This window comes from Mandrillus leucophaeus, unplaced genomic scaffold, assembly GCF_000951045.1.
Source record: "Mandrillus leucophaeus isolate KB7577 unplaced genomic scaffold, Mleu.le_1.0 Scaffold13, whole genome shotgun sequence".
Taxonomy (NCBI): domain Eukaryota; kingdom Metazoa; phylum Chordata; class Mammalia; order Primates; family Cercopithecidae; genus Mandrillus; species Mandrillus leucophaeus.
In genome coordinates, this window is record NW_012101254.1 from 3,722,403 (window position 1) to 3,739,246 (window position 16,844).

Here is a 16,844-nt window from a genome sequence, read left to right on the forward strand (position 1 = left end):
CCATGCTCATGGATAGGAAGAATCAATATCATGAAAATGGCCATACTGCCCAAGGTAATTTATAGATTCAATGTCATCCCCATTAAGCTACCAATGACTTCACAGAATTGGAAAAAACTACTTTAAAGTTCATATGGAACCAAAAAAAGAGCCCGCATTGCCAAGACAATCCTAAACCAAAAGAACAAACCTGGAGGCATCATGCTACCTGACTTCAAACTACACTACAAGGCTACAGTAACCAAAACAGCATGGTACTGGTACCAAAACAGAGATATAGACCATGGAACAGAACAGAGGCCTCAGAAGTAATACCACACATCTACAACCATCTGATCTTTGAGAAACATGATGAAATACACTTTTAAAAAACGACTCTGAGCATGCAGGCGGAAATGTGTTCTTCATTCTTAACATTAAGCTTGCATCCCAATATGCATCTGTTTTCACCTGTTTAGAAAAACAGGGGTTTCCTAAACATTATAGTTTCATAATTATTATTAGTATTTCTTAAACATTATAAAACCAGCATAGACAAGGACTACAATGTCTAAAAATCGTTAAAAGAGATGAGCAAAGCAATAAGGAGAAACGATTTGATAAAAATAAAAAGGTAGAGAATTAGACAATAAAGAATGGGCATTTTTTGTTAACGTTTACTTTCAAATGTGTGCTTGCTAAAACTCTCTAAATGGAGGTTCGGGGGCAGGGAGAAGAGTGTCTGCTTAGTGTGGGGAGAATAGTGTATTTCAAATTCGCAGGCTTGTCAGAAGACTGATAGTAAATCAGAGCCCTTTTCCTCTTCTACATGGTAACATTTTCCTCATGCCAGCTGATAGTAAAAGGAAGAAGCGTATCAGGTTTTTCAAAGCCTTATACTTTTAGAGCAGAAATGTTTTTAAGAATATAAATATATGTGGCAGAAAGAAAAATTCAGCGATGACAACAGTAAAGACCATCCTCTCTAACAGATACAGAACTGCGTAATGCAAAGGGATTAAATAATCATTCCCAGTCCTACATTCTTCATAGCAAGCATTTATGAGATGGACTACTTGGACCTGAAAAAAACTAAAATACTTGAATTTCCATTCAGATCAGGAAGAACCTACTGATTCTTATGTTTCATTCAGAGAATATACTATTATCATGTTTTAATATAATAAATATCCATTTATTTCATATAAAAATGTCCTCGTGTTGCAAAATGCCACTAACACATAATAGATGTGTTTTACTGATCAGTAAGCCATTTGAATATATGCTTACAATTCTTGTTGCCCATATATGTCATGCCTCTAAGTTTCCCCCAATCATATAACCCACTGACCATCTCTCTTGAGAGAGCCATTTATGTCCACCTTCCTTCAGGGTCTAGGTCAGCAGTTGACCAGTAAAGGCTTTCCTTAGTCACTCCCTTCCTCAGTGATTGTCTCTTCTGCTGACTGCTCACACAGCCTGTATATTCCATTTGAGATGTAATCTATCCAGTATTGTTCAAATTCCTTTTTTACAGATACAGATTAAACCTTCGAAATTGGATTTTAACAGTCTCAGGAGCCAAAGCCGTATCTGATCTATTTTATTTTGTTTTAACCCAAAACCTAGCATAGTAGACTTTTCATAAATGCTATTAGTCCCACACTGGCTTAGCCCTACTAAAGTGCATCTTGTTAGTTTGGCGCAGCATTCCAGCACACAAAAATAATTTTTAATATTGATTCTGTAATCTTTCACAATAGCTATCTTTTTAAGCTCTATGCTAGCAGAAAAAAGAAACCCATACTTTGTATGATTTCATTCAAGTCCCTAACAAAACCCTTAACAAGAAAAGGTCAAAGAAAAAGCCCTGTGACATTCCACAAAACACCTGAGGCTGATAAGAGTTACACCCAAACTTTTAGGTGGAACGCTTCCGCAGATCCCAACAACTAAGAAAGGAGCATACGTCAGTGGAATCCTAAGAGAGAATGACCAAGTGCTTCACTGAAAATGAGATCATCTAAGTTTATGATATTACCCTTCCTTAAAGAAGCAAACTAAGTTTGTCATGACAGTTTCCCAGTTACCCAACTATTTTCCAATTGACCACTGCATTTTTATTTTAATGTTTGTAAATCATCTACTTAAAGATCTGAGCTTAATTTCTTTAAAAATCTCCAGGATGTCATCACTTACAACAGTCTTCTAGGATCTTTCTGCTTCTCCAAAATTTCTCAAAGATAATGTCCCAGAGAGCATATCTGCAACTTTCTTCAGTACCCTGAAATGGTTTCCTTTAGCGCTTCCAGAAGGCATGCAGCCTTGCCAACACCTTGATTTTAGCCCAGGGAGACCCATTTCAGACTTCTGTCCTCCAGAACGATCACATAATAAATCTGTGTTTTCTTAAGCCACCAAGTTTGTGGTAATTTTTACAGCAGCAATAGGAAACTAATACAGTCCCTGATTCAAAAAAATCTTGGCGCAAAATCAAGCTCCTTTCTTTCCGCCAGGGTCCAGTGTTTATCTCTAGACTCTTGGTCTAGATTTTTCCTCCATTAGCGGGCTGTCCTTTAATACTCCTGAACCCTCATGCCAAGCTCTAATTTGTTCATCCCTCAAGACTCACTTTTATACCCTGTTTCTTGACCTACTCCCCGATTCCAACTCATAATTTTACTTCTACAGTCTCAGCTACCATTTCTACTAGGCCTTTCCTAGGCCTGGTCTGCCATAAGCTTAACTTCGGTCTACTTTGCCTTGTTATAGGATTCTCAGTTTCTTTACTTCACCTGAATCCATAACCATTGCCCTAATGTTTACAAACTACTTAATATCAAATCAAAATAAACTGAGATAAGTGTAGCAGTAGTAGGTTTTGTAAGTAAAGAAAGGAGTATCGGTAACATTAAACAGAAAGTTTAAAAATACTATAAAAACAAACTATCTGCTGAAATGAATTCAAACTTCTACACCTAGATGAACTACACCTCAAGTATTAGCTGAGTCACTGAATAACATTTTGAAAATTATTAGGTAACAAAGGGTGCCATACAACTGGATTACATTCAAATTCACATTAATATTAAAAAGGGGGAATGAGACACAAAGGCAAATCCTAAAAACTAAAGACTGGTTAGTTTGACAGTGATTCCTGCTTTCAGATGAGCCTGTCAGCACTAAAGACAACACATGTTCACCAAGAAGTCATGCCAAATTAACCTAACATCCATTTATGTAAGGACAATTAAGTCAATTATTTAATAGGAAAATGCTGGGGATAGAGGATAAACTAAGTTCAACAAAGTTTTCCTTATTAGCCATATAAACATATTAATGTTTCAAAATAATCAATAGTTTGCATCTTGAACCATGCACTGTTGATGGGAATGTAAAATAGTGCAGCTGTTAAAGAAACAGTATGGAAATTCCTCAAACAATTAAAAATGGGATTGTATAAAACCTAGCAATCCTACTTGTAGGTATATATCCCAAAGAACTCAAAGCAGAATCTCAAAGAGATAGTTGCACACCTATGTTCAATGTAGCATTATTCACAATAGCCAAGAGGTAGAAGCAACCCAAATGTTCACTGATGGATGAATGGATAAGTAAAATATGGTAAATACGCTCAATTGAATACTACACAGCCTTAAAAAGGAAGGAATTCCTATCACATGCTACAACACTGATGAACCTCAGACATTATGCTAAGTGAAATAAGCAGTCACAAAAATCAAATATACGAGTCTACCCATATGAAGTATCTAAAGGAGTCAAAACCATAGAAACAGAAAATAGTAAAGTGCCTGCCAAGTGCTGGGGGGAGGAGGAATTAGTGTTTCATGGGTTCATCTGCAAGATGAAAAAGTTCTAGAGATCTGTTGCACAGCAATGTGAATATATTTAACACTACTGAACTGTACACTTAAAAATAGTAAAGATGGCAAATGTAGTGTTATGTGTCTTTTACTGAAATATAAATTCAAGACTTTACAAAAGGAAAAAAACCTTGAACTGAACAAACAACATGATTTGTAATAACAAAAATTTTAGTCATGCTGATTTGAAGGCATTAATCACGTGTAAAACCTTAAAATCAAAACCTTTAAGAAAAAGTCAAAGAGGTCGGGCACCGTGGCTCACGTCTATAATCCCAGCACTTTGGGAAGCCAACGCGGGTGCATCACCTGAGGTCAGGAATTCAAGACCAGCCTGACCAACACAGTGAAACTCCGTCTCTACTAAAACTACAAAAATTAGCCGGGTGTGGTGGCATGCGCTTGTAGTCCCAGCTACTCAGGAGGCTGAGACAGGAGAATTGTTGAACCCAGGAGGCGGAGGTTGCAATGAGCCAAGATTGCGCCACTGCACTCCAGCCTGGGCCACAGAGTGAGAATCTGTCTCCAAAAAAGTAAAAGAAAAAGCTGAAGAACAAAAGTGGGAGTGTTATTTAGCCTAAGAAAGACAGTGAAACCTAAAAGAATTAGCACAGAAGAGCACCTAAAGTTATTCTGTGCTTAATGAGAGTTTATTCATTCATTCATTCAAAAACGTTTACGGAATACCAATGAAGTGGAAGACACTGTTCCAGGTGTTTGTGATTTGCTAGTGAACAATGATCCCTGCCCTCATGAGATTTTATATTTCAATGAGGACAGACACACAATAAACATAATCAATAAGTATGGTAGGCTCCCTCTAAGTGGCTCCCAGTGGTCTCTGGTATTCATACTCCTATGTAATTCTGTGTGTGTGTGTGTGTGTGTGTGTGTGTAGGTATGTGTGTGGGGTGTGTAGGTGTGTTGGGAGGGTGGGGTATTGGACCTAACAAATAGAATACAGCAAAAGTGATGGGCTGTCACTTTCAAGATTAGGTTATAAAAGATTGTGACTTCTATCTTGCTCACACACTCCCTCTTGCTCTCCCCTACTTGCTTGCTCTGAATCTTGTGCACTGCCCTGTAGAGAGGCAAGCAGTTGAAGGCGGCCTCCAGACAACAGCCAGCCCTGAGCTCAGGCCCTCAGTTCGACGACCCATGAGGAACTGAACTATGCCAACTACCACACACATGCATTTATAATGACTCCATCTCCAGTCAAGCCTTGAGATGATCACAGCCCTAGCCAACACTTCAAGCATAGCCTGTGAGAAACCCTGAGGCAAAGGGCCTACCCAGATTGCTGCCAAAAACTATGATAATAAATGTTATTGTTTGAAGCTACTAAGTTTTGGAATGATTATTTTACATAGCAACATATAACTAATACATTAATTATATGGCATGCCAAAAGGAAAAGCAAAAAAGCCACATGGAGCAAAGTAAAAAATAGAGGAGAGGGTACGGGTGCAAGTCACAATGTTTAAAAGGGGTATTACCAATACTCACACATGAATGCTTACAGCAGTATTCATAAAAGTCAAAAAGTGGAAACAACCCAAGTGTCCATTAATTGGTAAATGGATAAACAAACCGTGGTATGTCTATTCAATGGAGTATTATTCAGCCACAAAAAGAAATGAAGTACTGATACATGCTACAACATGGATGAACCTGGATACATTGTACTAAGTCTGTCTCTTATACACATCTAGATGTGTATAAGAGACAGCGGTATGACTCCATCATAAGAAATGTTCAGAAAAGAAAATTTATAGAAACAGAAAGTAGTTTAGTGACTGACTAGGGCTGGAGGTGGGAACAAGATTAACTGCAAGGGACATGAGGGATCTCACTGGGGTGATGGAACCATTCTAAAACTGGATAATGGTGGTGGTTGCTCAAATCAGCCAACTTATTAAAAATCATTTAACTGTACACTTAAAACAGGTAAATTTATGATATGTAAATTATACCTCAAAACGGCTGCTGGGGGTGTTAACAGGGCATCATTGAGAACATAACATTAGTAGAAGTTTGAAGGAAGAAGAGTATTAGCCATGTGCATATCTGGGGGAAACATCCCTGACAACAGAGAGCCTATGCAAAGACCCTTGGGCAAGAGAATATCTGGTGTGCTTGCTGCACAGCAGGGTGCTAGTGTGGCTGGAGTTGAATTTGAAAGAGAAAGGTCGGAGATGAACAGACAAAATTAATGATGGATGGAAGATGGCAGTGATGGGAATCATATAGTTTTGTTTTTTTCTTTTTTTTTGGTCTGTTTTTTATATATATAATTTGTATATTATATATAATTTATATGTATACAACATATATAAATATAAATTACATATATATATAATTTAAGTTCTGGGATACATGTGAAGAATGTGCAGGTTTGTTACATAGGTATACACATGCCACGGTGGTTTGCTGCACCCATCAACCTGTCATCTGTATCAGGTATGTCTCCTAATGCTATCCCTCCCATAGCCTCCTCCCACCAACAGGCATCGGTGTGTGATGTTCCTCTCCCTGTGTCCATGTGTTCTCACTGTTCAACTCCCACTTATCAGTGAGAGCATGCCATGTATTGTTTTCTGTTCCTGTGTTAGTTTGCTGAGAATCATGGTTTCCGGCTTCATCCATGTCCCTGCAAGGGACATGAACTCATCCTTTTTATGGCTGTATGGTATTCCATGGTGTATATGTGCCACATTTTCTTTATCCAGTCTATCACTGATGGGCATTTGGGTTGGTTCCAAGTCTTTGCTATTGTGAATAGTGCTGCAATAAACATACGTGTGCATGTGTCTTTATAGCAGAATGATTTATAATCCTTTGGATATATACCCAGTAATGGAATTGCTGGGTCAAAAGGTATTTCTGGTTCTAGATCCTTGAGGAATCACCACGTTGTCTTCCACAATGGTTGAACTAATTTACACTCCCATCAACAGTGTAAAAGCATTCCTATTTCTCCATATGCTCTTCAGTATCTGTTGTTTCCTGACTTTTTAATGATCGCCATTCTAACTGGCATGAGACGGTATCTCATTGTGGTTTTGATTTGCATTTCTCCATATAGAGTTTTTTATACCACTGGAAGGACTTGGCTTTTACTATGAGAGAAAAAAGAGAAGTACATAAGGTTCTGGGAAGAGGAGCAATAAGGTCTGACTTGAATTTTTAAAAGATCATATAATCGTTTAAGTTACAAAAAGAAAATATAAAAGGCACCATGTACGCTAGCAGATTCCAGAGTTACTGACCTCTCTTACCTGACTGGGATATTGGAGAAGTCTTCCATTCAAAGGACGGGGAAACTTGTTAGTGTCTCAAAATGTGACCTGCAAGCCACATACATCAGAATGACATGGAGACTGGTAGCACGTGCAGGCCCTCAGGCTCCACCTCTGACTGCTGAATATCTGGGGCTGGGGATGAGACTCTGAATCTTACAAACTTCACAGGTAATATCTTTAAGAAACACAATGAACTAGACAAACATTAAGGTCTCTTTAAACTCTAAATTATGAGAAACATATAGGCTACCTAGACCATGGTCATTTAAAGAAATGACTAGGATTTTCAAATGAACATCTGAATTGATTATTTTATTATAGATGAAGTCATCTTTTTTCCCATTCTCAAAAATTCTTACCCAGTTGTTTTTTTTCCCAGCATAAATTTCCATGTTCTCTCCATACTGTGGCTCTTCCAGTAATGTCTGGTATTCAAACATGAGGCGGGAGCTCTCCCGGAGGCGGCTGCATTGGAATTGGTGATACTGTTGCACAAGTTCCTTCACCACAAGTAAGAGACATTCAGGATTTGAAGGATTCCAGGAGGCAAGATTCTGTAAAAGCCATAACAAATAAAAGACCAGTTAAAACTGAAATTTCATACAAATCCAGTATCACATTCACACATCAATGTAGAGGAAAAGAGTAATAGAAATCTAAGAGGAACAGACTACTCCTAGTTAGCCATATACCCAGAGATGAAGTTAGAGAAATCTTTTGATATTGGCAATTTCTCCTGCCTTCTAAAAAAATCCTTGCAGAAAAATTGAGGAGGAATTCCATCATGAATAGGCAGAAACAGTGAAGTGTAAAGCCGGGTAGTAACAAAACAAGAAACCTAAATATCCTAGAAGACCATAATTTTAGCCCTGGAAGACTTAATTTGTTTCTTATTCTTTTATAATTTTAATTTTTTTCGATCTCTACCTAAATTCAGCATTATATGCTAAAGTAATTCAACTCAGATCCACAGACCATCTGTATCTGTAATACCAGATATAAATAAACGCTCTGTAAACACTAGAGCCTCACAGAAATATAAGCACAATGGTGACGGTTAGGCCTGAAAAAGATAGGCATAAAATAGAGACATGGGAAAATGTCTGCCAAATGCGCAAATCTGAATAACCACAGTTCATCCATCAGTCACTCCTCCAAGTAAAAAAGGATGGTTCCAAGAAAAAAGCAGCTAGTTCAGCTTGGAACTCAATCACACTCATGATTTTCCTTGAGACAACATACTTAGGTATGCAGTAGTCTTCCATGTGTACTCTCATTTTGTCGCACAGAATATTGAAAGCGTGTGTACTCAAGGGTCATGACTTTATAAAATTCATATTTTTTATTACTTCATCAAAGACATTCTTAAGTGAACTGTTGTTGTTTTTTTAACTGAGTATGTGTGACAAAAGAGAATAAAATAACTATGAGTATAGCTTGATGTCTGGTGTGGTTAATGCCAAGCCATCAGTTTTGCACACCACTGCTTCTGCAATGTAAATGCAAATATTAACACTGTAAAAAAGAAGTCATAATATCTTAATATGATTATGAAAACAGTTTTGACTTTGCAGACCCTTGAAATGGTCTCAGGGACCCCAGAGGTCTGCAGACCACACTTTGAGAACACTACTTTATATTGTCCTAAGGACAAACCAAGCATAGCTTCTATCAAAAGAAAACAAATAAAAAGTAAAGGAATGCATTTTTTTAAAGGAATTACTTTGCTCTACTGAGTGGGTTGATTTATAGGAACTAAATGACAATGGGGAAATCAGTAAGTGTTCTTTCATTTATAGGAAAAACAGGTCTTAGGATGTTCAAATAAAGACAATGAACAGAGGAAAAGGTAAGAGCTTCAGTATCGTACAGTGAATAAGAGGGGTATCTTGATATGAAAGTGATTTGATAAGTAAAGTACAAAGTTTTCCCTGGCAAATCTGTTGACCTCAATAGCCAGACTCCTTCTGAGCTGTTCAAGACTAAATTCAAAGCATCAATAGGATATAACAGCATTGTGTAGAACTTAAAATGATCTTAACATAGCTTGCTATGCATTTCCTTCAGAGAGCACTGCTAAACATTTATAAGCAAGAATAAAATACAATATTCCATTTCTTGGTCAAGTATTCCTTATCAGTCCTCGCTGCCTACTAGAGCAAAAAGAAAAAGCTTTAGTTGTCTTGATTTATATTTTTTAAATTCTGTCATTTCTCCTTAGTTATTTGGCAAGTTACAGACCTATATCCAAACAAGTTTTAAAAAATTATGAAAACATATAAGTTGGCAACATACCTTACCAACTTGAATTCATTTCAAGTGATTCAAACGAAGTGTTAAAGACATACTAACCAGTCTCCTTCCATTAAAACATAATTTCTTTGTTGATCTCCTTAGCCATTCAAGGCAAACTCACTGGAAAACACTCCCATCAAGGATGGTTTAGCTATACTAAACAAGATAAAAATTCCTCTAGTATTGCTATATGACCACTTTTACTTGTTAGGTAATTTGTGGTTTGAACCACTTTGCCTAGAAGGGGAGAAAACAGAAGATATATAAAGTTTTAGTTACTCCCTAAGAATAGGGCATATTTTAAAAACAGATCTAGCAATACAAGGCATTGGAGCTTTCCATTCTCTCAAGTATGAGATAGAGAAAAATGCCCAAAGGTCCTTCAGGGAAAGAGGAGGAGGCATAAATTAGCAGGCGTCTATGAAAAAGAGAAAAATAAGTGTCTCTCTCTCTATTCACAAAGTTCTTCTACTTCTTTTTGGTAATGCTTAAAGGAAGAAATCTAAAATGGGGATGGCCACAAAGAGTAGGCACAGGGCACATCACATATTAACAGAGAAAAGAGCATACAATAAAAGGATTCCAAAAATGAGGAATGAAAAATGCATTCAGAGAAAGTGATAAAACATAGTCAAAGACAATAAACAAAAGCAAAAGAAAATTCACTACTATTTTATAATAGAAACTTCATCATTCTCACTAAAACACCTATGAAACAGTTTAGGGAAGGTATCGCACCAATTCTTTTTAAAGACTAGTTAACTAGAGAGATTAAATAACTGCTCACATTCAAGTGTAAACAATAATTGAGACTGTGTAGAATGTAAATCTTCCTACTCTTCCTCCAATCAGTTAACTAAAATATCAGTTTTGAGCCAACGAACTAGCACTTGCCTCTCTGTGGTCATGAGCCAACTCATGCATAGTGGTAATTTTGGATACTTTGGCTCCCCTGTCCAGGCCACCTGACAGGAGGAGTGCTCCCAGTTCATCTGGCCCTTGACCTTTCCACATTTCTCTCTCGTAAATACATTCCACCACCTACCTATGGGCTCCCATATCAATGGCCCCGCAGTCTTGAACAAGCCCAACCAATCCTCAGAGTTCCTCCTTATCAGAGCTTCCTTCCTCAGAAAGACAGTGAGCAATAGTAGTTTCAAGGCCTAGCTCACCCTCAATTCCGGTTCCACTTATTAAAACCCATAGTTTTCCGGCCACAGTGCCACAAATTTAGACACGTGTGAGGATACCAATGAATGGAAAACATTAAGAAACAATGTAGTCTGTCCATGTCTTTGGGGAGATAAAGGAGGAAACTAAGCAAATGAAGAAATGAGACTTGGAACCATCTCTGCTTAATAAGGGAGGGAAAAAAATTTTCGGGGGGGGGAAAAATTCTTTAATTAAATTAATCTTATGATAAAAATGTTCAACTAATAAAAAGATAAGGTACAGGAATACATTAGAAATATAACAAGAAAATTATCTAAAAAAATCTTACTACAAAATTTTGCCCAACTCTCTAGCATATCAGTAAAATAAAAGGAAATTAAAAGAGACTGACAATATATGAAAAGTATGCAAGCCCACTAGTAGTTAAAGAAGTATAATTTTCCTCACTTCTCCTTTTTAATAAACTAACTTTTCATTGAAAAGTAATATATGTATACAGTAAAACAAATATTTTTAAAGTGGCATAAAAGAATGTAAAGAACAATATTAAGTCTCCCTCCAGACTATATTATGAGATCCTCTCCCTCCAGAAGATACTTTCCCCCACACAAGGCCTGCACATGACACCAATGTCTGACCCTCCCTAAGTTCCTCCACATGACCCATGGCTCTGCCACTCTATGCTGCCTCTCCCACTCTCTGAAGCTCCAAACACTGCTTCCATGGTACATGCTTCCCTCAGATCAGTGTCTTCCTTTCAACTTATTATCCTGATAGTGCTTCAGCTCCACAAATTGTTTCTGGCTCCCATGGGACCCTCTGATTTGGCCTGTCCCTCACCCAGCATTTCCCACAAGAGAAGAAAGTAGAGCAAAAATTATGAGAAACAATGTTTATATCTTAAATTAGCCAAGTTCTTTTTTTCAGCAAACAGCCAATGTTGGTGAAGATATAATTTCATGGACCTTTTTACACATAGAATTGTAAACTCATACAAGTAGTTTAACTATATGCATGTGTGTGTGTGTGTGAGAGAGAGAGACAGAGAGAGAGAGAGTCTTAGAAATGTTTATTCTCAATGCCCCTAGAAATCTTATTTCTGGGAATCTAGCTAATCTGCAAATAACTAAAAATAAAGGGGGGGGGAACTTTATAGATAGAAATACACATAGAGTCATTTGTAATATTATGAAACTGCAAACAATCTAGACACCTGATAATAAGAATTGTTTTAAAAACTGTTAATGTAATTCAAATAAATAATCTGCAACTATGTTTCTATACTATTACAGTAGGTTTATACAATTATATATATAATTATATATAATAGTATTACATATAACTGTATAAACAATTTATACAATTATATATAATTATATGTAATAGTATTATATATAATTGTATAAACAATTACAATAGCACAGAAACAACTGCAATAGCACAGAAAATACTTTTGTTACAATATTAAATGAGGAGAGACATAAATCTGCATACACATTATGATTACAACTTGGCTATCCCCATCCTCTCCCAACCTTCCATAGCAAAAACCATCTATACATGGAAAATTTATTGGGAGAACTGTTAATAACTGAAATCCATAGTTGGAAGCTATTTAAAAGAGTTTTTTTCTTTTTCCTGTTTTTCCGTATTTTCCAAATTTTCTGAGTGTATATACATGTATATGCATGTATGTATACATAAGACATGAACATACTTTCATAATGGAAATATAACTTTTACGAAAACATAATAGCATACTTCACATATTTTATTTCACACTTCACATATTTCATTTCAAACTGTTTTTCAATCCCAAAGTTTAAGAAATTCCATTTGTCATTTTTACATTTTATAAGGTCAGACTCCAATTGTCTTTTCTAAACAACTAAAAAAGTTAGCCAGTGCCATAACCTTCTGGAAAACAAATCTTGCATCATTTAGCCCTAAATACATATGCTTCAAGTAACTTTGAATTTACTATTTCTTAAATTCTGAGCCTCGTGGAACGTTTCCAGAAAGCAAATGCAACATGCTAAAGTGTAGTGGTCACAGTTGAAGCAGTTTATTGTGCCTTCCTTAGCCAAAACTCTTTTGTGTTGCATTCATCTAAATGCAAAGTCTTACTAAGCAAAAAACAAATTTGGAGGCATCACATTACCCAACTTCAAACTATACTATAAGGCCATAGTCACCAAAACAGCATGTTACTGGTATAAAAATAGGCACATAGGCCAATGGAACAGAATAGAGAACTCAGAAACAAAGCCAAATACTTACAGCCATTTGATCTTCAACATAGCAAACAAAAACATAAAGTGAGGAAAGGACACCCTATTCAACAAATGGTGCTGAAATAATTGGCAAGCCACATGTAGAAGAATGAAACTGGATCCTCAGCTCTCACCTTATATGAAAATCAACTCAAGATGGATGAAAACTGAAATCCAAGACCTGAAACCATAAAGATTCTATAAGATAACACAGGAAAAACCCTTCTAGACACTGGCTTAGGCAAAGACTTCATGACCAAGAATCCAAAAGCAAATAAGACAAAAACAAAGATAAACAGATGGGACTTAATTAAACTAAAAAGATTCTGCACAGCAAAAGAAACTATCAGCAGAGTAAACAGACAACCCATAGAGTGGGAGAAAATCTTCACAATCTATACATCTGACAAACGACTAATATCCAGAATCTACAAAGGACTCAAACATATCGACAAGAAAAAAACAAATAATCTCACTAAAAAGTAAGACACACGCACACCTATGTTTATTGCAGCACTATTTACAATAGCAAAGACTTGGAACCAATCCAAATGCCTATCAATGATAGACTGGATAAAGAAAATATGGCACATATATACCATGGAATACTATGCAGTCATAAAAAAGAATGAGTTCATGTCCTTTTCAGGGACATGGATGAATCTGGAAGCTATCATTCTCAGAAAGCTAACAGGAACAGAAAATCAAACACAGCATGCTCACGCTCATTAAGTGGGAGTTGAACAATGAGAACATATGGACACAGGGAGGGGAACATCACACACCAGGACCTGTCAGGGGTTGGGGGGTAAGGAAAGGGAGAGCATTAGGACAAATATATAATGCATGCGCGCCTTAAAACCTAGATGATGGGTTGATAGATGCAGCGAACCACCCTGGCTCATATATACCTATGTAACAAACCTGCACGTCCTGCACAAGTATCCCAGAACTTAAAGTAAAATTTTTTAAAAAGTGGACTAAGGACATGAACAGACAATTCTCAGAAGAAGATATACAAATGGCCAACAAGCATTTGGAAAAATGCTAACATCACTAATTATCAGGGAAATGAAAATCGAAACCATAATACAATACCACCTTACCCTGCAAGCATGGCCAAAATCAAAAACCAACAGATGGCGTGGATGTGGTGAAAAGGGAACACTTTGACATTGTTGGTAGGAATGTAAACTAGTACAACCACTATGGAAAACAGTGTGGAGATTCCTTAAAGAACTGAAAGTAGATCTACCTTTTGATCCAGCAATCGCACTACTAGGTATCCACCCAGAGGAAACATTATATGAAAAAGATACTTGCACATGCATGTTTACAGCAGCACAATTTGCAATTGCAAAAATGGGGAACCAGCCCAAATATCAATTAACAATTAACACACACACACACACACACATACATACACACACACACACATATATATGAAAACTGCTCAGCCATAAAAAGTAATGAAATAATGGCATTCACAGCAACCTGGATGGAATTGGAGACTATTACTCTAAGTGAAGTAACTCAGGAATAAAAAAACAAACATCGTATGCTCTCACTCACATGTGGGAGCTAAGAGCTACAAGGACACAAAGGTATATGAATGAGGACACAAAGGTATAAGAATGACACATTGGACTTTGGGGACTCAGGAAAGGGTGAGGGTGGCAAGAAATAAAAGACCACACATTGGGCACAGCGTACACTGCTGGGGTGATGGATGCACCAAAATCTCAGAAATTATCACTAAAGAACTTATTCATATAACCAAATACCACCTGTTTCCCAAAACCTACTGAAATACAGAAATTAAAAATTAAAAAAAAAAAACCTGTATACAAATGTTCATAGTAGCATTATTCCTAATAGATAAAAAGTACAAACAACCCAAATGTCCATCAACTAAAGTATGAATAAATACAATATGTACATACATACAATGGAGTATCATTCCACAATAAAAAGAAAGGAAATACTGATTCATGCAATGACAGGGATCAACCTTGAAACATTAAGCTGTGCAAGAAGGCAGACCTAAAGGCCATACATTGTATGAATCCATTTATACAAAATGTCTAGAAAAGCCAAATCTACAGGGATAGACTGTAAATTAGTGGTTGCCTAGGGCTGGGGACTTGGGGGGAAATGAGGACTGCTAATGGGCACATGGTTTCTTTTTGGGAATGATTAAAATGTTCTAAATTCACTATGGTAATTGATGACTGCACGACTCTGTGGATATACTAAAAACAACTGAATTTTATACTTCAAATGGATGAGTTATATATCAATTAGATCTCAATAATGCTGTTAAAAAAGAAAAAAAAATCTTTCTACAACATAGAAAGTAATAGTGCATTAGGGAAATTCTAATTTTAAACTTCTAATGTCTATAATCATGAATAAATTATATAGAATATGCAGAAAAAATAAAATAAATGGCAAGTCTTAGGATATCACCAATAACATTTTACATTTCTAACAAAACTGGAACTGAACAAGCACGATTTTTTTAAATGTCACTCCATCTGGAGAACACCAAGGATAACAACAAAAATAAATTTGCTATTGACCTATTTGTAAGAGGACCAAGTATTATCAACAATAAGTGTTTATACTGTACATTTTGTTAAGTATGTATAATTCCTTTAATATATCATCTAAAACAATTGAAATGAAATCATTTTAAACATATTTTCCTAATTTCTTCAAATATAACAAGTTACAAAATTTGAAAAGTCGAGTGGACATAACATGAATTTGAGGATGGGAGAAAGAGAAGCTGGATTAAGAAAAGCAAGTCTACTCCTTCTTCCATGTAACTACCGTTCAAATATTTATACTCATATGGCAAACAAAAAAAGGTAACACAGCACTGCCAATCATGTATATCCCTTATGGTTTTAACTTGCAGATTATATTTTGGGATTTTGTTCTTGAGAAGATTCAACTATTAAGAACAAAATGAAGTGGACACAAGAAAGAATATCATAGTAGTACCCTTCATTACTACAAACTGTAGCACACTCATAGAAATAAATATTGGTAAGGCAAAAAAAATTAAACAGGGTAGTTCTGTGATCCGCCATGGCTTTATTTTCAAATATTCTAATAATTCTCTTCCCCCTTGTAAGCAGAGCCTATAGAGTCTGATGAGATTGTTGCTATGATGTTTGAAGTTGTTCATTACAGTCTAAAACACAGTGGATTCTGGGATGCACAGAAGCTAATTAGAAGGAAATGCACCTGCGGAGGGCCCACTTCGGCTGTTTCTCTGGCCAGGTTTCCCTCGGTGTGCGACTGTGCGCTCAGCCCAGCACCATGGGGAAGTGGGACAAATGGGTGGCCTATATGCATCCAACAGCAATGGCAAGATCAAGGGGTTCAATCCAGTCTTCAGGGCCAACAATACAGGATTATCTGAATCGACCAAGGCCTACCTGGAAAGAAGTAAAAGAGCAACCAGAAAAGAAAAAGAAAGGCTCCAGGGCTTTGGCTGAATAAAATGAATGAGAACTGGAAGAAAGAACTAGAAAAACACAGGGGGAAATTGTTAAGTGGAAGTGAGAGCTCATCCAAAAAACGACAGAGAAAGAAAAAAGAAGAAATCTGGTAGGTATTCATCTTCTTCTTCATCAAGCTCTGATTCTTCCAGCAGTTCTTCAGATTCTGAAGATAAGGATAAGAGATAAGGAAAACAGAGAAAGAGAAAGAAGAAGAACCATTCACATAAATCTTCTGAAAGGTCCAAATCAGAAACTGAATCAGACAGTAAGGATAGTTTTAAAAAGAAAAAGAAGTCAAAAGATGCCACTGAGAAAGAAAAGGACCTTATTCTTGTAAATTTGTTTGAGTTCTTTGTAGGTTCTGGATATTAGCCCTTTGTCAGATGAGTAGATTGCAAAAATTTTCTCCCATTCTGTAGG

General features: G+C 36.6%; 1 protein-coding gene and 1 pseudogene across 7 annotated transcripts in view; one reads left to right on the plus strand and one right to left on the minus strand.

Moving 5' to 3' along the window:
* BRE (brain and reproductive organ-expressed (TNFRSF1A modulator)) overlaps nt 1-16,844 on the minus strand; it is a 512,734-nt gene that overhangs the window by 343,993 nt on the left and 151,897 nt on the right. For all 7 annotated transcript variants that reach the window (XM_011972582.1, XM_011972586.1, XM_011972584.1 and 4 more), the window contains one exon: nt 7,528-7,722. In XM_011972582.1, the coding sequence (XP_011827972.1) occupies nt 7,528-7,722 (195 nt within the window). The remainder of the gene's footprint in view (nt 1-7,527; nt 7,723-16,844) is intronic.
* The window catches only part of LOC105533958, a 4,033-nt pseudogene continuing 3,428 nt past the window's right edge, over nt 16,240-16,844 (plus strand).